This window comes from Mobula birostris, chromosome 25 (genome assembly GCF_030028105.1).
Source record: "Mobula birostris isolate sMobBir1 chromosome 25, sMobBir1.hap1, whole genome shotgun sequence".
In the NCBI taxonomy this organism is placed as follows: domain Eukaryota; kingdom Metazoa; phylum Chordata; class Chondrichthyes; order Myliobatiformes; family Myliobatidae; genus Mobula; species Mobula birostris.
In genome coordinates this window covers 44,110,400-44,131,887 of record NC_092394.1, presented here as the reverse complement: position 1 = coordinate 44,131,887, position 21,488 = coordinate 44,110,400, and the positions used below count along the sequence as shown (strand labels likewise).

At 42.2% G+C, this 21,488-nt stretch overlaps 1 protein-coding gene across 6 annotated transcripts in view; it reads right to left on the bottom strand.

Annotated features, from left to right (window-relative positions):
- Window positions 1–21,488, bottom strand: part of clip2 (CAP-GLY domain containing linker protein 2) — a 167,161-nt gene that overhangs the window by 37,655 nt on the left and 108,018 nt on the right. For all 6 annotated transcript variants that reach the window (XM_072243338.1, XM_072243339.1, XM_072243337.1 and 3 more), the window contains 5 exons: window positions 10,113–11,027; window positions 6,070–6,127; window positions 5,878–5,961; window positions 4,820–4,976; window positions 3,254–3,413 (listed from right to left, as the gene is read on the bottom strand). In XM_072243338.1, coding sequence (XP_072099439.1) covers window positions 3,254–3,413; window positions 4,820–4,976; window positions 5,878–5,961; window positions 6,070–6,127; window positions 10,113–11,027 — 1,374 coding nt within the window. The remainder of the gene's footprint in view (window positions 1–3,253; window positions 3,414–4,819; window positions 4,977–5,877; window positions 5,962–6,069; window positions 6,128–10,112; window positions 11,028–21,488) is intronic.

The window sequence follows — 21,488 nt, the reverse complement described above, 5'->3', positions numbered from 1 at the left end:
CCTTCCCCCATCACCCAGGACATGCCCTCTCCTCATTGCTACCATCAGGAAGGAGGTACAGAAGTGTGAAGGCACACACTCAACAATTCAGGAAGAGTTTCTTCTCCCCCTCTGCCATCTGATTTCTGAATGGACATTGAACCCATGAACGTACCTCTACTTTTTTTTTGAACTACTTATTTAATTTAACTATTTTATATATGTATATTTACTGTAATTAATGTTTTTTTCTCTATTATTACATATTGCTGCAAAGACAGCAAATTTCATGACATATGCCGGTGATATTAAACCTGATTCTGATCTGTGATGAGCAACTCTTTAAATAGAAATGCCTGTCACTTGAATTTTTTTTAATACAATAGAATTCAAATGGAAAGAAAGATTTATTACGGTGATTTCAGCAGTACCTAGTAATGATGCTCGGTGGCTGGGCATCATAACCCGGCATTGTGGAATGGTTTTCCTTTTCTGCTTTTTTTTTCTTCTTTGTAAACTTTGTTCACTTTTTTTCCTGTTACTGAGAGGGATGGTGAGTTTGTCCCAACGGTAGCATTTCTTTACCATAATGCACTGTGAGAGTGAAGCTGCTCTTGCGATTAGATTGCAACCTACTATCAACACAATGAACTTTTAAGCCAATAAGTTTTATATTAGTGCTTGAGATTATTAATTGTAGATTTGATAGGTTTAACTGGGTCCAGGAGGTCACCAGTTCCAAACATATTTCCTGTTGATCCATGCTTTGCTAAAATTTGAGGTTGTGCAGCAGATACACATCTCGGAAGGGTTTGCATTCCAGAAGCTCTCGGTAAATGTCCATACAAACAGCCATACCAGCAAAATAAAAGCAGAATTAGATTGCAGCACTTTTTTTAAAAAAATTGAAATTCCTACCAATAGAAGGAATGAACAAAAGAGTCCTGAATTTATACGGCAATTTTCTCAACCTCAGGGTAGCTCAAAGCACTGCACAGCCAATGAAGCACCAAGGAAAAGCAAAACAAAAAGGTGCCACAGCCCAGATTTTGCACTCCTGAGGAATATTTCTGATGCATACAGAAAACTTCGGGTAGGGTTTGTGAAATGGACAGCAGAGTTAATTAAAGCACTCTGACACAATCCTGTCATTAGCCATGGATTCCATCACAAATCCCACTGCATCACTGAAGTATACCTTGGTAAACTGGACTGTCCTTTGTTTCTCTTTGTCTCTCTCTGTTACGTAGCTGATCTAGACAACAATATAATACAAGAGAAATTCTTTTGTTCCAAATCACCATCTATAAAATGTTCATAATTTCCATCACCAACTTTTTTTAAGCCCTAAATTATGGTAGTTGAGAGGGAATCACAAATTTTGAAAGATACCTGCATACAGTACTGTGCAAAAGACTTCTTAAAATTGTTTTATTCATTTACGGGGCGCAGGCGTCGCCAGCTAAGCCAGCATTTATTGCTCATCCCTAGTCGCCTTTGAGAAGATGGTGAGAGCTGCTTTCTTGAACCGCTGCAGTCCCTGAGGTGCAGGTACACCCACAGTGCTGTTAGGGAGGGAATTCCATGATTTTGACCCAGTGACAATAAAGGAATGGCAATATGTTTCCAGGTCAGGATGGTGAGTGACTTGGAGGGGGATTTCCAAGTGGTGGTGTTCCCAGGTATCTGCAGTTCTCGTCCTTCTAGATGGAAGTGGTTGTGAGTCTGGAAGGTGCTGCCTTAGGAACTCTGGTGTGTTGTTGTAGTGCATCTTGTAGACAGTACACTCTGCTGCAACTTTCTTAGACACATATATATAGCTTCGGTGCCTAAGACCTTTGTAGTAATTTTATGTATTGCACCGTACTGCTACCACAAAAAAAAAAGAACAAATTTCATGACACGTGAGTGAAGATAAATCTGATTCTGATATGGGTCTTCATTGTGGTCTGAGAGTGGGAAGGGGGAAGGGAGGGGAGAATCGTGGTTGGGAAAAAGGGGAGAGGGAAGCACCAGAGAGACATTCTGTAATGATCAATATACCAATTGTTTGGAATCAAATGGCCTTGCTTAGTGTCTCAGGACTGGGTGTGTCTACACCTGCACCCACCCCGCCCCTGGCACTCCACACTCATCATTTCCACCACCCTTTGCTCCCATCAGATTTACAAACACGCTCTCCGCTCCACCTTGACAAATGCTTGTGCAAAAGTCTCAGTTACTCTAGCCCAAGACTTCTGCACAAATGGAAAGGTTTCTCACTCCCAGTACTGACGCCCTTTCATGCATACAAAACCTGACCCATAAAAAGTAATTAAAAATAATTGGTGACTCCACTTCCGACAAACTTTGGTGTTCATGTTCTGATCATGAATGATCCTGTGGTATTTGATCTTTATAGAAGCTGTAGAACGAGAGGAAGATGTAGCTATAAAATCTCCAAAGTCTAACCACTACTCTGCTATTCTTTTAAGCTCTGCTGTTCGGTACCGCACATCACTCCCAGGTCTTTCTTAGGAATGCAACTTCTTATGGATAACAAACGGACAAAGCAGTGTGTATGGACCATCAGCCACAACCACCATAGCTGCCAACCAGGCATAACCACTGAAAATGGAGTAGCTTTCTGTCCAGGATGATCTGCCTTTGACAGCTCACTAAGGTGCTGTAAATAGGGCAACTAGTCTTACAGCACACTCCCTACTGACTTAAAACTTTTCAAACAAGTAAAGAAAATAACTTGTATTTACTCACAATATTTAACAAAGAGATCTTTGCTCAAGATGGCAGTGGATTTTTGAAATACGATAACCTTGATCTTACAATCTGCCTCATTATGATCTTGCACCTTATTGTCTGCCTGCACTGCACTCTCTCTGCAGCCGTTGCACTTTATTCTGCATTCTGTTATTCTGTTACCTTGTTCTATTTCAATGCACTGTGTAATGATTTGATCTGTACGGACAGAATGCAAGATAAGTTCTTCCACCGTATCTCAGTACATGCGGCAGTAATGAACTGATACCAATATCAAGACATAGTAACATAGAAAGAAAGAGCAGTAGGCTTTTCAGCTCTTTAAATATGATCATGGCTGATCACCCAAGTTCATTATCATGTGACTGCTTTCTCTCCATATCCCTTGATCCCTCTTGCCATAAGAAACACGTTGGCTTTGGAGTAAAGGCAACTCCCTGAATTTACTGCTCTTGATCTATGCTGGACCTTTGAAGCTGGAAATAAATGTTTATGCAAGAAGCTGCATTTTACTCACAAGAACATATAGTTTCTCTCGGAGGACCTTGATGTCTTCCTGTAGCTTCTGTTCCTTCAGTCTCCACTCAGCTTTGTGAACTTCCCGGCTGAGGTCCTTTTCTCCCGCACAGGAGTGACGGTTGGTCTCCAGTAACAGTGAGCGGAGTTCGTTTAGATTCCTGGTTTCACGGATGATTGAAATGTTCAAATGAAGAGAAGCAGATGGGCATCATAGGTGGGGAAAAAAAACACAAGGTTGCAAGAGGACAGGCAATGCATATCTGCACATTTTACGCTGTTAGTCTGACCAAGTCAAAAATCAAACTAAATTGAAAGGTGTTTGCCTACTGAGAAATACTATTAATATTAAGGTTTAAAACATTCAAGCTGCTAGTGATAGAGCATTGAGTGTAACTGAGCAAAAATTAAGGATAAAACAAATCACATAACTTTTACTCATTTAGTGCACTAATTCATTTAGCAATATTCTGAACATCACTTTTTTCCTACTGTCTTCCCTAACAAAAGGAACACACACAAAATGCTGGAGGAACTCAGCAAGCCAGGAAGCATCTTTGGAAATGAATAAACAGTTGACGTTTCGGACCAGGACGAAAAACTCCTGTTTGCATCAGTTTCAAAATATGGCGTCTTTGAGGAATAGGACTTTTGAGCAGAGTGCTAATTAGTGAAGGAAGGAGCACATTACTCAAGTTAAACTGCCTGAAGCCCTGTTCACAATTATTACAGGTTTTTAAAGTTACTGCATTATCATTTAGAATATCGTAGCATTTCTCATCTGTTTCCTCAATATATAGCATGTTTTGATGTCCTCGGAAAGAGAGTCCACAAATCAACATATTTTGTAAACTGGTGTGAATTTTTTCCTAGGAAACCACAAGGAACTTCAAATATGAGAAAATCTCATATTTGTACAGCCAGATTTGGCAACAGCTTCTTTCCAACTGTGATAAGACTGCTGAATGGATCCTGGCCCGGATCTGGGCCGTACCCTCCAAATATCCGGACCTACCTCTCAGTTTTTTTGCACTACCTTACTTTCCATTTTCTATTTATGATTTATAATTTAAATTTTTAATATTTACTATCGATTTGTACTCCAGGGAGCGGGGAGCACAGAATCAGATATTGCTGTGATGACTGTACATTCTAGTACCAATTATTTGGCGACAATAAAGTACAAAGTATCTGCAATTGCTGGCAATCCAAAGCAATACACACAAAATGCTGGAGGAACTTAGCAGGTCGGGCAGCATCTATGGAAAAGAGTAAACAGTCGACATTTTGGGCCGAGACCCAGTCCTGTTGAGGGGTCTCGGCCCAAAATGTCGACTGTTTACTCTTTTCCATAGATGCTGCCTGACCTGCTGAACTTCAAATATATGTACAGATGTCTCCCCCAGTACACGGCTAAAACTTTTCATAGCTGTATGTGATCCTTCTCCCTCCCCCCAAACAATGGCCTTCTCTAGCCTGTTGTATAGCTATCTCTTTTCTCTGTCACTAACCTCCAAACCCCACTTCCACATTTTACAGCACTGACTTGAGCCTAACAACCTCTCACCTTTCCTTTTTTAGCAGCTCTTGACTGATGAGGACCAACTGTCCTGAAGCATCATGGGATTTGCGAGTCAAGGCCTCCAGCTCCATCTCCAGTTTGACTTTTTCCTTTGTTGTTGCGTCAACCTTTATCTCGGAAGATTTGGACTTGTGTTCCAGAGCTATGGAATCAGAAAATGTGGCCAATGTTCTCACAAGAATATTTCACGGAAGCATTCACACCAAGCTATTCTGTGCAATCAATCAAATCCATTGTGTGAAGCTCTAATGAAAATGACCAATTTAAGCAATTATACAAAGCTAGGAAGTGTCTTATAGAAGACAATGAGTTATAAGGAGGATTATGGCATGAATTCCAATGGTCAGCAAGGGATGTGAGATCAGTGATTAAGGAATGCAAGACTGCATAGAGTTGTAATGTTGATGCAAGCATTTGAGATGATGAGAGGAGGGCATTGAAAGATTTTTTAACTCGATAAGTCTTCAAAGTTATCCCCTTGAATCAAAAATACTGCTATTTTCTCCCATTGAGTTTGGCAAGCACATTCAGTAACCACAGTGGTATTTATGTGCTCACAGGACAAGGTAGAATAAAGGGGGAAAAGGTTCCCAATGGTCTGTAAACCTACTTTGCAAATTTACTTATTTATTTTTCATAGTACCTTAAAGCTATGAGAAAAGATATGTCGAAGTGTTGGGTTGGACAGTAGCTTTGGATGGGCTCTAGATCATGGTCTCTGGGGGCTTTGTTATTGTTGCATGGTGGGTGGTGGGGGTCTGATGTTTGTTGCTGGAGCAAGTGGGGAGAGGGGAAGGGGAGGGGGGGGGTTGATGCTGCTTGTGCATGGGAGGGGGTGGGGGCTTTGAGGTTCTAATGTTTTGCAGTCATTCATTCTTTTGTTTTTTTTTCTCTCTGTTTTGTGGATGTCTGTGAAGAGTAAGAATTTCAGGCTGTATATTGTATAGATTCTCTGATACTAAATTGAACCACTGAAGTACAAGTCTACCTGATTTTTTTTCCCCAACATACTATAGAACAACAATCATCTCCAACTGACTTACCAACGATTTGGGTTTTTAATAACTCGATCTGCGATGACATTGAAGAAACATCCTTTTCCCTTTTGCTGAGCTTGTCTAACAATTCTAAAGGTCCCGCAGCCAAAGGAAAGCAGAGAAAAGAAGAGGTTGGCTCAATCAGTTTCAAACAAAACTTCAAAAGGAAAAGAATTTCCAAATCATGTCAAAATTTACCTTCTATAGATTGCTTCATTTTCATTTTCTCTTTCAAGATGTTATTGTTGTCGATGGCCTGGAAACACATCAATAACATTACTGAGGCGGTACAAGCAAAATACAAGCTCTTCGCTTTTCCCTCAGGGCTCAATCAAGAAAAATACCATTAATGTTCTGATATAGACAACAACAAACTCTGCAGTATGACCTTCTGCACCACTTTAATGTGAGCATTAATGAGCCAAGAGCAATTGCATATAACTAGCTAAGCTTTCATAGGAGAATTATAACTTTTGCCCATGGTTTGTCTTTCACTCGCAACCATTTTCTGCGCCCTGCTGCATCTTCGCCTGCACTGGTGGGCTTCAATTGTTGCAGACTATTTTGCAATGACATAGAGAACTAGAGGCCTTTACATCAGACTGAATCAGCAGTCTCTTGTGCTCAGGAAATTATCAGGGAAAGCAGCAGGTCCTTTACCTTCAAGTGTTCCTTCATAATAAAGACGACTTGACAAGTCCCTTGGGAGAGAGCAGTATTAAGAAGGGGGAAGGTCAAAAGGAATACATAATCCATGTGTCCCTTAGAGGGGCCAACTGCCTAGCACAGTGGAGTACCATCGACCTACGTAATATCTGGAAACTGAGAACTGCTCAAAGCTCTTGTTGTTTAGATGAGATTACTTGAAAGCACCAGTAGAACTTGAGGTTGGGATCTCAGTTGTAAAGGTCAAAGGTCAATGCTAGTTCAGTAACCCTTGGGTCACTCCTATCCACCCCCCCCCCCACCCCATGCGCAGCTCATTATTAGTGCCCACGAGCGGGGAGATTGTTGTCCCGCCATCGAACTGGTGAGTGGGCTACGGACAGACCTCTGAAACCTTGCAAGTCAAGGCACCATCGTCGCCATCCATGAGCAGCTGAGGAAATGGTGCAGAGTGTGTTCCTCTCTTCTTCAAACAACTCCTAACCTGTGGAAAATGTGACCGATACGGCCAGAAGCTGGGAAGCACAGAGAGGGCAGATCTTTGGTTAGAAATCCATGCCACAAAAAGTAAAGGCAAGATTAAATACAACGTTTGCCAAGTGCACCTCATAATGTCAGTGTAAGAGACTTATTGTTCCTGCAGAAGGTCTGTTGACACATTGTTCCCTGCAGTGAGCAGCGAGGTTAGCTTTGTAAAGCAAGCGTCAGAAGGACATGCAGCCTTTAAGTAAGTGACATTGAAGCTTGTTTTAAAGCGTGCGCTCAAGAGGACAAGGAGACAACCATTATCGCTCCCCAAACTGTCCACAGGTAGTTGTGTTGGAGCAAAGCCATGCAGATTATGGCATGCAGTGTTAATTTAGGGAGCCGATGAATCTCACCAAGTGCCGTTTGTCCTCTTCAGTCCTAGTTTGTCATTGAGGGATTTAAAAAGAATTATTAAAGTGTCACAATCAACGAAACATTGGAGGAACATGAAACAGACATCAAGAAAGGAAAGTCGAGAGAAAACTGAGGTAAAATTAAGGTGAAAACTGGAACTTTTCATCTATGGTTAAAACATTCATCCAGATAAAGCTTTCTTCTGTAGTGAATTGGTTGGAGTCAGTTCGTCTGCAAATTTGTTTGCTGTCTGCATGAAGACAAGTCATGTTGGCAATGCTTACATACATTCTTAATCATAGAGTTTTTACGGGGGGTGGGGGAAGACTTACTGAGAGAAGGTTTGAACCCAAAAGCTGCCAAGCGGGAGTAGTACAGGCAGCAGGCCACAGTCAAAGTTCATAATGGGTTGGAAGATGAAATGAGGGTGCAGCATAAAGGGGCACCTGTGGATTAGATGTTGATTTAGTTTCTTGCTCTTGATGGAATAGCTTTTTTTTTGCTGTTTTGCATGTTGATGGTTTCCTCACTATTATGGAGAGTCTGACAGTAGAATATGTACCTTCGCTATGTTACAAACCAATCCAAACAAAGCAACAGCTTTACAACACTGACACACTCTTCCAGTTGGTGAACTTACTTGCAGTAACCCTCTGCCCTATTGGCTGCTATGGCAGTCACAGGCCCGTAGGAAGCCTACAGCCCACCCCGTTGATCCAGCTGGTCTTTTCACTCACATGTCTGAATGGTGTCGGACTAGGAGCGTCTCCATATCCTGGAACATTCAGGACGTTCCACAGCTTGAACATACTGAGTAGCTGATTTCATTTCTGCACCTGGTGTCACCCAACACACGACGGCACATGTTTTAATGAGTAAGGCCTGTTTTAGAGATACTTCAATGCCCAGCTCACTGAATTCCCGACAACGTACACGTGGCAAAGTCCGCATTCAGTCAAGGCCTGGTCGCGCTCTGGATGTAGGTTGCACCAAGGGGCCTCCTGTCAAATCCACACCCCTCCCACCACCCCCCACCAAACCACTTGAAAGGACCCTGAATTAACATCCTCAGGCAGCGGGCTGCAAATCTCAGGACGGTTCTGCGATGGTCCGCAACTGGGTGCCAAGCAAGTAGCTCCTTCCGGTAGCAGAACCCGGCAGAGTTTTGGGCACCCTCTGACTATTCAGTAAACTGAAAACAAAAATTATACATTGTGTTTGTCCAAGAATCTATACAGCATTTATTACAGAGCCTTTATATAGAAACAACTTTCCAATTGACTGGATGGTTTGGACAGATGTGTGAAGTGCAACACTAGTGCAAGGGCCAAAGCCTTTTTTTTTGTCACAAATTCTTTAAAAGATTCCTGTTTCAATTCAGGACCAGTAGAGAACTCCCGAGCTTCGTCCACGTTGAATTCTTCAGCAGGTGGCCAGCTGCTTGGGGAAGTGGCAGCAATCGTGCAATAGAATCACGAAGTATCGGGTTCCAGCCCCACTGCAGGTTTAAGCAGCCGACCCACAATGGTATGACAGGTGTAATAAAGGAAAAAAAGATACAGAAAACAGCCTCACTCCTTACATTAGGACTATCGTCTGTCAGAGTAAACCACTCAAGTCGCCATGGCTGGGGCAAAAGTACAGCTACAACTGCAAAGTGTGCAACTTCATTTATAATGAGCTGGTACAGTGCAGGGCACCGAGTGGATTTTCAGATTTCATCAATCCCCAATCTGCACCCAGATTGACACCCAGGGCCAGTGATTTTGGTCGCTAGTGATTTACCACCTTGAAATTATAACCCACTTCCCTATCAATGTTAAAGCTTATTGAGACCATCACCACTCTGACAATGGCAAGCAAAAAGAAGAAACCTGGTTCCCTATATTTTTCAGTTGCAACATTAATCCAAAGCACTATCCTTTAGTGGTAAAGGACCTTTTGGCCATCCTGAGGAGATAATGTGCTACAAGTACCAGGTCTATACAACATCTCTATCACCTGCTTTCCAATTACCATGCAGATAGTCGGGAACTGAGCATGTCAGACTCACGGCTAGTTTCCTTAGTCATTTAGATATCCATTTCTTACCCACCTTAGAAGAAAAAAAACCTGTTAGCTTTCTCATTCGTTTTTTTTCCTCTGCCTCTTGGTTTTGTTTTTTCTTTCCCTGCACACGCTTTTTAAGTATCCCACCTGGCATATAAGTATCCATTGTTGGGACACAAATCCCCGGTCACTGAACTGCAACTGGACTAGGAATTCTGCTGAATGTACTCCTTCTTTAAAAAAGGCCTCCCAAAATGTGGTTTCCATTGCCCAGTAAATGACCAACTCTTGCAAGGGCTCTTTAAACTTCCATCATGGAGTGCAAGGAAAATACGCAGCAATGGTGCTACAAATTAATGAATCTTGAAATTATATTTCATGTAAGCAAATGTAATTTCCTCTCTTTTCATTTAACACAACTTCAACTCAATGTATAGACAGCACAATATTTAATTGTTCAAATTCTCACATCTTATATTTTAATTAGCTTAAAGCTTGGATATTATTAAATCTTCTGTTAACTTATCTTTGATATATTCTGAGTTGATGTTAATTAGAGCTCAATAGGACTAACATGATTACTCCTACCACAAACAGACCAGAGATATTTATTGTTTGTTTTTTTTTTGGTTTTATTCTCATACTTCGGAAGAGTGTCGGGCTTCCATTGCTTGCAGCTTCTCCTGTAGGATCTTACATTCTTGCTTGTGTTTCATCTCAGACTTCTGGAGCGCTTCGTAATCGATCATTTTTCTCTCCGCCGCTGAGATCTGCTCTCTTAAGAAGCTGATGCCCTGCGCTTGGTCCTTGTACGCAAGCTGAAGTTTCTCCTGCTCACTAAGCCTCAACTCTGCGTTCCGGAGCTGATCAATGGCCGTCTGGAGCTCTTGCCTGTGTTGACTTGTAGTAACCTCTAACTTGTTTCGCCAGTTGGAATTGCATTCTTCCAGTTCACATTTGGCTTCTTGCAGCTTGACTTTGAAATCCTCTTTCTCCTTTATGTGCAGTGCCATCTCAATTTCATGCTTGGCTTTCAGGTTCTCCCACTCAAGCTGATGCTCCATCTTTAGACTTTCTATGGTGGCCTTTAGTTCCACCAGCTCACTGTTCTGAACATCAGTACCTGAAATTAATGAAACCTTAAGCTCCTCAAGAGATTTCTGGTGGTCGGACACCAACGTGTCCAATTTGTTCTTCCAGTTGTCCATCATCTCCATGTTTTCCTTGGTTGCTTGGTGAAGCTTCTGCCGAAGCTCACTGACATCATGGGAGTATTTCTCATTGCTGGCCTTTAACTTTTCCATTTCTTGCTGGCATTCCTGCAACCTGGCCTCGTACTTTTCCCTCAGTAAGATGTTCTCGGTCTGGTGCTCCTTGTTGACCGACAGTAGTTGTTCACGCAGCTTGAGAGCCTCTGATTGTAGACTGAGGCTGTGCTCAGGAGTGCCCGTGGAGTTAGAGTTCCTCAGTCTCTGTTGCAGTTCCTCAATCTCACTGTTCCTTAGACTTAGTTCATCTTCAAGCTGTGCAATCCGGGATTTCTCAGCAACCGTTGTTAGCTAGGGCCAGAAAGCAGAAAAATGAATTAATACCTTTCACACAGCTCTCTAGCAGCCTCTGTCAGTATTTTGTAAGCTTGACTAAATGCAATACTATAACCTTCAGATGTTTTCTATAATAACTTTACTCCTTTATACATGTAAACTCAGAAAACTGAGGACACAGGAAGTGGATACTCGGCCCTTTCTGTCTACAACATTGTGCTGATTGTCTGCCCAGCCTAACCCATCCTTCCAAGCATTCGGTCCCACAGTCCTGCAGGTCATGGTTCTACAGTTCATGTTGTTTAAGTGTGGTGAGGTTTTCTGTCTTCACCACCCATTCAGGCAGCAGGTCCCTGACCCCCATCATGCACTTGGGTGGGTGGGGGCGGGGGGAAGCTCTCCTACCTCTAGCTCCTTCCTAATAACTCTGTCTAGGCCTCCCAAATTTATATAGCTTACGTCTTCCCTCGATGTTCATGGTTCCAAGGGAAAAAAAAATGAACCCCAGCCTGGCTAATCTTCTAATCCTAGCCACATACTCCTACATCTCCTCTGCATTCTCTCCAGTGCAACCACATTCGTTCCCATAATTTGGAGCCCAGAACTGTATACAGTGCTCAAGTTGTGCCCTAACAATGGTTAGCATGAACTCACTGCTCTCAACTGAATGTTTCTGCTACTAAAGGAAGGCATTCCATGTGCCTTTTTATCTGCTGCTTCTACTGCCTTTAGGGATCTATGGATGGAAATCCATTATTGCTCTGTTCCTTCACACACTCATTGTCCCTCATCCCCCTGCCTCATTGCACCTGCTCAGTACATTAACCCATTATATTGGTAAATTAATGTAAGCAAACATTAATGCTAAATGCTGACCAGGGCATTTAGTTGAGGCTTTCCCCTCCCTGACAACCACATGGACTATTTTTCCATCATCTGCAACCTTCTGTGTCATGATCTCTACATTTAAGCCTAAACCAAGAATGTACATTACATAGGGAACTTCCAAGAATTGAACCCAGTGGAATCCAAGTGATAAAACACACTAGTTAAATACTCCCCTCTACCTCTTGCCGTTGAGTCCATTTTGGATACAATTTGCTATTCTTCCTTAGATCCCATGAACTTTTACTTTCACTCTGTCATGTGTAGCTCTGGCAAAAGCCTTGCTTTATTTTAAGCAAATGAACTGCTCCTTTCACTTCCTTGAAAAATTTATGTCAGGCAGGACATTCTGTTAACAAATCTGTACAGACTGTTGTAGTTACTGTGTGCCTTTCTAAGTGCTGAGTCTTAAAATTCAATTCCAATAATTTGAAATCCACTAAAGTAAGGACAGCGGGCTCCTTGGTTTATTCCTTCCTCATTTATCAAACAATGATGTAACGCCATGAACCCCCCAGATCACCGGCCCCAGTCCTCCCTCTAGGAAGAACCAATTCATTTTCCTTTATAATCACAGTAAGAGCACGGTTAAGAACTTAGATTTAGTGTGGTGCTTAGTATGTTGCCAATTAGCGCATTCACTGGAAGCGATATAATGGAAGTACATCTGTTGCACAATATTCTCACTATATCCAGTCAGTTCAGTGATCTTTTGTTATGCTGCACTGAATATACTTGAGTAGATGATGTAAAACTGCTGGAAATTATCCTAAGGTCATATCATCCATGCTTACTTCGTAAGATGACATCATTTCACATAGATATTAGCAACCTAGCTCAAGCTAAGACTATTTCTCATCCATTCACATTATAATTGTGGCATTCTGGGTTCATTTTAAAAAAAATTATCAACCCTATCTATCTACCTACCTGCCTATTCATTGATTGAGAAACAGTATGGATTAGGCACTTCCGGCCCCTCGAGTCACACCACCCAGCAATCCCCTGATTTAATCCAAGCCTAATCATGGAACAATTTATAATGACCAATTAACCTATCAGCCAGTATGCCTTTGGACTGTGCGAGGAAACCGGAGGGCTCACAGGAAACCCATGTGGTCACGGGGAGAACAGACAAACTCTTTACTGGCAGTGGCAGGAATTGAACCCAGGTCACCTGTACAGTAAAGCATTGTGCCAAGCCCTACGCCACCGTGCAGCCCTTGGGCGCTTGGGTGGATGATGTAAAACTGCTGTAAATTAGACTGAGATCATACCATCCATGACAAATCCACGCTTACTTCATTAGGCGACATCACTGCACAGAGATATTAGCAACAAGCTCAGGCTAATCACGAACAAGGGAAAATCTGCCGATGCTGGAAATCCAAGCAACACACACACACAAAATGCTGGAGGAACTCAGCAGGCCAGGCATCATCTATGGAAAAGAGTAAAGTCCACGTTTTTTTAAATTTTTAGATTATGAGAACACTCAGTCCTCTTTTATTGTCATTTAGAAATGCATACATGCATTAAGAAATGATACAATGTTTCTCTGGAGTGATATCACAGAAAAGAGGACAATCTCGGTCCAAAATGTCACCTGTAGTCTGTTCCGTAGATGCTGACTGGCCTGTTGGTGTCCTCTAACATTTTACTTGCATGTTGCCAGCTCAAGCTAAGGGTATTTGTCATTACAATTGTGACGTCCCGGGTTCATGTTGATGGTGCACTGAGTGAAAGGGAAACTGAGGGAGTGAAACCAAGAAGCAGAAGAAGACCAGGAGCAAACCCAACTTCCTGACCAGGAGAATGAATGCGACTGAGACCAAGCAAAATTCAGACCGGACTGAGAATGAGACAAAACAAAGCAGAGATGCCGAGTTAGCAGAGGAGAAGACTAAAAGGATATTTGCTCAATCATCTAGTTCCTTTCTCTCGTTTTCATTCTGCAAACATCCAACTACATCCCTTGACTAGAAGCGCTGCCCATTTATAGAATCCATTTCAATGGTCTAATCTGGTAATGCTTCTGCTCTATATTTAAGATGAACCATTTATATCTTGGACACAAGCTATTCACTGCCAGTGCTTTTGTTTCACAAGTGTTTCCATCCGTCCTTAATCTCACCACAACACATATTCTCCTACTCTATCCTTCCTCTTTTGATTCTCTAAAATGTATCAATGACATTTGTCTCACTTTCACTTGAGGAACAAAGTTCTACAATCTAATCCCATGTTGGGTAATGATACTTTACCTAAATCCTCTCTTGGATATATGAATCACTATTCCATTACTTACTCTCTGTATTTATGATTTTGTCCACAAGTAAAAGCATCTCTTTGTTTACTGGATCACGGCTCCCCATAAACTTCATGGTCTTATTCAGATTACCTCTTGTTTTTTTTGGTTCTTTGTTGGTGGGTATAAACTCTCAATATATTTCCAATAAGTCAGTTTTACACTTACTGAGCCTCAACATCATTTTCAGAACATGGAGACTAGAACTTGTACAACATCAGATCAAAATACGATTTGACACAAATTTAAACAACTTCTGTAGAACTCTTTATTTAACAAAACAAATCTGCATCGTCCATGAACCTGCCCCTCCACCATGTTCTTGGCTTTCATTTTCTTGGAGTTAGTGTCTGAAAGGCTTTCCTGTATTTTTGTGAATCTTGCCTTATGTTTAATCCATCAATTTTCTTCTTTAAAAATAAAAGGTTTCTCTGTACAGAATTCTATTTCCAGAAATGACCTTGTCCCAGACTTCTCAAGGCCACTTTTATCCATCGTACAATTACCTCTCCGGTAAGTTATATGTTGTATCATGAAAATCTCACACAATCAGAGCGAAAGTACTTCCGATTAATATTCTATGCCTCTACCAATGTATATGATATGTTAAGAGGCTATAATTTGCTCTACGCCTTATTGTTCTTTCAACATTCTGGAAATAATCTTTCCTTGATAATAAATGTACTTGAATCTTGAATCATTAATGTTTTTTTGTTTTAAGCCATGTTAAATAATCAGCTTATTTTAATGTAAAATATTTTATAATAGAGTAGCAGTACACAGACTTTACACTATAAATCTAATACAACACACATTACATAAAACCTGTACAACATGTCCTGTTTGTTCCACTCTCCAACATGAGTTGTTCTCATCCCACAATCTGTATCTCTCTACTACAAACTCTTTCTCATTCTTTCTCTTCTACGCTTTTCATCTTTTTCCATTACATCTAACATCTCTATGCAGCCCTTCGCTTTTTAAGTGTACAATTACAGAGAAAAAAAACATTAGTTATGTATCAGGGTGGAGGTGGATGGATAGATCAAAAGATCAGGAGCAATATCCACAGGAGAGAGAGATTCGGCCTTTAGGAATATGCATAGCCCTGGGTTGGAATGGCGCTGGTCCCATCTCCCAAACCCAGATCAATGATATCTGGTCCAGAACAAGAGCTGAGAAGGATGACACAGTGGTACATCTAACCTCCAGCAACCCAAGTTCAATCCTGAGTTTAAACATTCTCCCTGTGTTGCGTAGACTTCCACTGCGTGCTTTGATTTCCTACCTCATCCCAAGTATGTGCTGATTAATAGTATAACTGGAAACGGTAAACTCGTGTACAGGTAAGAAGTAAAAAAATAGGGTAAGGAGATGGGAATGTGGGAAAAATAAAACAAGGTAGTGGAAATAGGTGTTTGATATGGACATTGTGGGCGGGAGAGCCTGTTTCTGTATTCCGTGTCTCTAGGCCGGATTGTCAATGTTCTGCCAGAGTTTGTGAAGGAAAAGCGGTAGGATTGTTATCAGCAAGTCCAGAATTATTTTTATATTCAAACTTTTGCAGTGGAAAAAAAACTGCCTGGAAATTCAATTTTCTTGACATTTTTGAATGAGATTTCTTTCAGGAGTGGAATGGATAATGACCATTTCTGAGCCACTTTGGGGGTCACCAAGGAACTTAGACAGGGCTATGACTTACTTTAGTGATGCCCTCAGAATATCCACATGGGGGCTGCATGGAATTAAATCATTCCTGGTAGAGAGTCCCACTGTGCAGCAAATCTGGGACAATGTGGGTCTTCCCAGTGGAGTGGGATGTCTGTCACTCAGGTCAGCCTTCGTCCATAAACATCTCCACATTGTGACAGTCCTCACTCCCCTAAATCCTTCACTAACACTCCAGATTTCCAGCCCAACTGCAATTACTCCTCTCTCCCGAGTCCCAGCTCTGATCCCTTCCGACAATCCACTCCGGTAACATCTCCGCCGTTGGCATTGAATTCTTGTACCGCAAACCTCCAACAGTGCTGCACTCCAACCTTTCTCTTGTATTACTTACTAATGTCATTCAAAATCTTGAGTCTGACAGAGAACTGTCACACCACCATCACAGCTATCATCAGCAAACGTGTCCCCAAAGCCCAGTTTCAATTCAGTTTTGTTTTGGTTTCCTCCTCTGTGCATCTTGCTGCTTGCTCTATCCTTGTTACTTCTGTTGTCTTTTACTTCACCCTCTCCATCTGCTCTGCTCAGTTATGCCTCCCCACAATGCACTCACACTGTAACCCCCCCCCGCTCACAGTGCAGCCTGCCCCCAAGTAACACGAGGGCCCCATTCCATAAGAGAATTTCTCCTTAAGTTAGCATCGCCTGTTTTTTACAGTCACCCACTCTACGTGCACTTGCTGCAGTTTTCTCATCTCGTTAAATTACCTCCAGAATGCAAATCATAACTAGTGGAATATATATTTTATTTAGTTAATAATGAATACCATAAAACATTTTGCTTCCATTGTTACTGGCCTGAAAATGTTTTAAAGTGTAAGGGGAATTTGCATTAAGTTGGATTTCAATAAATCAGGTCATTCATAATCTATGGTTCTGCTGCAGGTCGATGGGAGTCAGGCAATTTAATGGCCTGGCATGGACTAGATGGGTCAAAGGGCCTCTTTCTGTGCTGTACTTTTTTATGAAACCCTGGTATTATCCACTTACTGTGCTCACAGCAACCCCACCCCCGGATTATTGCCCCCCTCCCTCATGCTCAACAATACTCCTATTCCATGATTCCTCTCCCCGTGGGAGGTCCCGTCTGTACTCAGCAATGCCTGCCTCTGTTGTGACAACACCTCTCCTATAATATTCCTGCACAACAGAGAACATCTGTACCTGTTCCTCCCTTGCCAGACAGAAATGAGTCTAAATATCCTTATCAGTTCTTCATTAAGACCAACCATTGAAGACACATTTTTTGTTTGAACAGCTTAAATAGTTCTTTTAGCGGCGGCAAAGTATAGTACTAACCAACATCACTTAACCAAAAGCCGTAAATCCTGTTGCTTGACAAGCAGTCGATGTCACAAGCAGAGCTAGAGGACTTAACAGGCAGCTTAGCAAATGAGAGGACGTGCCAAGCTTTTGCAGAGCAGCACCAAGCAGAAATATAAAATGGTTTGCAAACGCAGAAGTAAGTAAATAAATCTCACCATCTATTGCTCAAAGCAATGCGAAAGGCACAAAACAATCCCAATAAGCTTGAAAATAAAACAAAGCGGCTGTATTGCCAAGCCGTTCTCAGGAAGCTATGATACAGGTGGGCAGGGGGCCATATCAACTGGTTTTACCCGAGTGTCTTCAAACTCCTTTTGGAGTTTTCCAGCTTTGGTCCTCTCAAAGAGCAGGCTGTGTTCGAGCTCCCGAATACGGGCATGCTCCAGTTTGGTCTGAGTCTGTTGTCCCCGGGAGGAAAATATATAATGGAAAGGGACATAAAGAGAAGAGAGAGAGAGACAGACAGCACAATAAGATCAACAGGGAGGAGAAAGCAAAATGGAAAGGCATTAGAAAGTCAAATACTAGATGAAGACTTTACAGTTTCACCTTTAGGCTTCATCAGTCATTCCAAGCAGCTCTACAAAGAGTAGAACATATTGTGTGCTGAATGCCTGATCCTCAGATTAGTCATTTGCAGGTTCTCACAACATTTTTCCTGGTCTTCCCATCAATTCCTTGGCCTGGCACCTTGCGGTTCCCTACAGCCGTGAGGCCAAGTCTAAAAAACCCAGCAGTCCTGAAGATCCCCGCCGTGACCCTGTATGGTGTGACTGTGCTGAAGCCGGAGACGGGAGCAGTGATACACGTCACCACATCGGGCCTTTGAAAAATGGCACAGGAGGGGTGCTGCTCGTCTCCTCTGTTTCAGAGGCTACTTCAAAGGGGGTTAGATACTTCCCGCATAGAGTAAACAAAAACTTCCTTTTTGTGTGCCACACTGCATTGTCACAATAAGATGGAGGTGGGAAGAAGCAGGGACAGATCTGCACACCTATATAATCCCGATAATAGAATATTGCAAGAAAGATATCCATAAATGTTTCACTGCCAATAGGCAGTTAATCAAAAATAAATTCTTATTACTTAAACATTAAAATATTCCTCACAATCTAACAAAAATCACAGGCATTTTATTGATTCATCCCTATACATGTCAGCAAGTTAAAAACTTCACAGCACAACAATGTACTAACCAACCATAATTAGATTGGATGGGCTTTTGTCTTGCAATTATTTTTGGAACAATCCAACTCACGGCAAGCTCCAGTAGGATTCCTCCATTCCAATTTCCTTTGGACTTTATGTTTAGGGCTTAATTTTGCATAGTGAAGGAACATGGCTCCAACTCTGCTGGAACAATATGTCTTGGGCAATACATAACTGTTACGGGGTAGTGCAAAAGATTTGCTGTATCACATTTTGGAAACTACAGTCAGATTTAACTTAGCAACACTGGAGGAAGTGTACAATTAGTGTGAGAAAGAATTGTGAGTATTCGACCCTAATTTTATTATGGAAATGCCAATTCATTATTTCAGTTTCAGGATAGAATCTCACAGTGGATAAAGTACAGAAAGAGCCAAATAAAGCCAGAGATAGTTTACAATGCAACAGTCTCCTTTGTACAGAAGTCCAAAACAACATGGCCTTGATATAAATATGGTTCCGAGGCTGCATTATACCTTGTAAGGAAATGGCAGCAATTAACCTTGTAAGGAAATGGTAGCAATTCACAGACATCATAGATGCATTTCAGTGCACTTCACCACATGGACGGTCACTGGTACCAACAGATGCACAGCACTGTGATTGACTCTCATCTGTCTGTTGAAATGTGCCAGCAAGCCAGTGAATCAAACCATGACAAACCATATTGGGACTAAAACAGCAACGTCGACTCAGGCATTGGATTCAAATGCAAAGGCACACCCAGCTCAGTCAAACCTTGGAAAAATCCCCCTCATTAATATCTGGGAATTAATTGGAAGAACATTCCCATAAGCTAGTTGGTAACAACACGACCCGCAGAATTATTTCTTACGATAAAATCTCCAGGTTCTACCCTCATGCTTCCTGGGTAGCTCCTTTCCAAGGATGTAGAGGTGTAGGCATTTCTTCACCCTGATGCAGAGGGGGTGGGAGTTGGTAGTCAGCTGGGTGCCCGCAGCATTAAATCTTCTACAAATGAAGCCCCACAGCATCAGGTCTGACTCGGGTAGAATCACTAATAGGCCATTGCTTGGTCTTAGTCTGTTACTCAATTAGAACAGGCTTACCTTTATCAATCGTACCCATTCTTCTCTCCCTGGATTATGTTTATATCTACAAATTTATCAGTCTCATCCATATTCTCAACAACTGAGCATTCACACCCCTCTTAGATTGAAAATTCCAAAGGTTCACTGCCTTCAGGGTGAAGAAATTTCTCCTCATCTCTGTCCTGAATGGTTAGTCCCTTGTTTTGTGGGAAAGGAGTGGGAAGTGGGGGACCTTGGGGCTTCAATGTTTCTATCATTCTTTGTTTCGTGGAATTCTGTGAAGAGGACGATTTTCAGGTTGTATACATTTTCCGATACTGAATGTACTTTGAAACTTCAAACTTTTACAAAGATAGTCAAGCTTCAAACCTACTGTGTTTCCCTTAAAAAAAAGAGATGGCACAACTCCAGACCCCTAACAAAGTCAAGGCACACACAGGCTAGGATAGGACAAGGAAAATGGAGAAGAATGTCCTGAATACAGTAATATAATACACTATGAGAGCCTGCAAAGTGTGAACAGGAAGCAACCTACTTTCCACAGTGGAAAGTCCAATGATTGGGATGCCTTGATCTGTTCAGGATTAGAGGGAAGTCACGGGCAAAAGAAATTTAGTCCAAGTGTGGACCAAGGAGCTGAATCCCAAACACAAGGTGAGAATCAGATGCTGGATATCAACACAGTGTCTGTCCAGGTATGGCATCAAGAAGTCCATGTTGAACTAACGTCAATCAGACTTGAGGAGAGATCTTCATCGGCTAGAATCACACATATCATTAAGATAGTGGTGATTATTGGAGATATCTTAGTCCCGGGACAAAGCTGTGGGGTAGAGTCCTAGGCTCCAGCATCTACAGCCGCTTCATCAATGACCCATCCTCTGTCTTAGTGCCAGAAGTGAAGGGAAGTGCAGAATTCAGTTCAATTCATGACTTCCCAGACCACACCCATATCCAACAAAACCTGCACCACATCACGATTGGTTGACAAGTAGCAAGTAATATTCACATCTAATATGTTCCAGGCAATGACCATCTTCAAAATAAAAACAACTCTGGTCTCCCCACTCCAATCAATGGAATCACCTTCACCATCAGCACCCTCTGCTGGTGGGCCAGCTGTCTAAATACTGTGATCGTTCAGATGGGCCACCAGAGCAGTGATGGAAATGTGTATCCCGTAGAGAGTGACACACCTCCTGGCTTCCTGATGCTTCGTCGCTAGGTACAAGGCGTGTCAGAAATATTCTCCACTTGCTGGGTGAATGCAGCTCTTGCAACTCTCGAGTAGTTCAATCCCGTCCAGAGGAGATGCTTGTTTGGCACCATCTGCCCCCTTAAACATCTACTCCATTCAATGTCAGTGCTTTGTGATTGCAGTGTATACAACCCATAACTGCAGCAAACTCACAAAGACTACTCCGACAACATTTCTTATTCAACACCTCTTCTGCTTTGAAGGCAAATGGGACTGTAAGATCACAAGATTATGACCTCCCACAAGTCTCACACGACCTGGATACTCCCCATCCATCACTAGAATGGGCGAACCTTCACTCGATGAACAGCAGTGCAAGGCTCACTGTTATCTTCTCGAGGCATTTAGAGAGAGGAGCAATAAACATTGGTTTGTCAGTGAAACCATATCTAATGAGAGAATAAAACAAAGGCAGAGTACTTTCACTAACTGAGCACAAAAGTCATTTTATTTCACTTACGACCAGGCTGGTGGCGTAGTGGCATCAGTGCTGGACTGCGGGGCGGGAGGTCCTGAGTTCGAATCCAGCCGGCTCCCCTGCACGCTTTTGGGTTAAGAGCTGGTGATCTCTTTGAAAAACGCACCCGGCAGAAGGCAATGCTGAAACTTGCCTTGTACGCAATTTCCCACTACGTCAGAGCGGCGTGGGAGGAAGTCGTCCGCTAACTGGAAAAATTCAGGATGTGACGTCCCTTTCCTTTCCTATTACA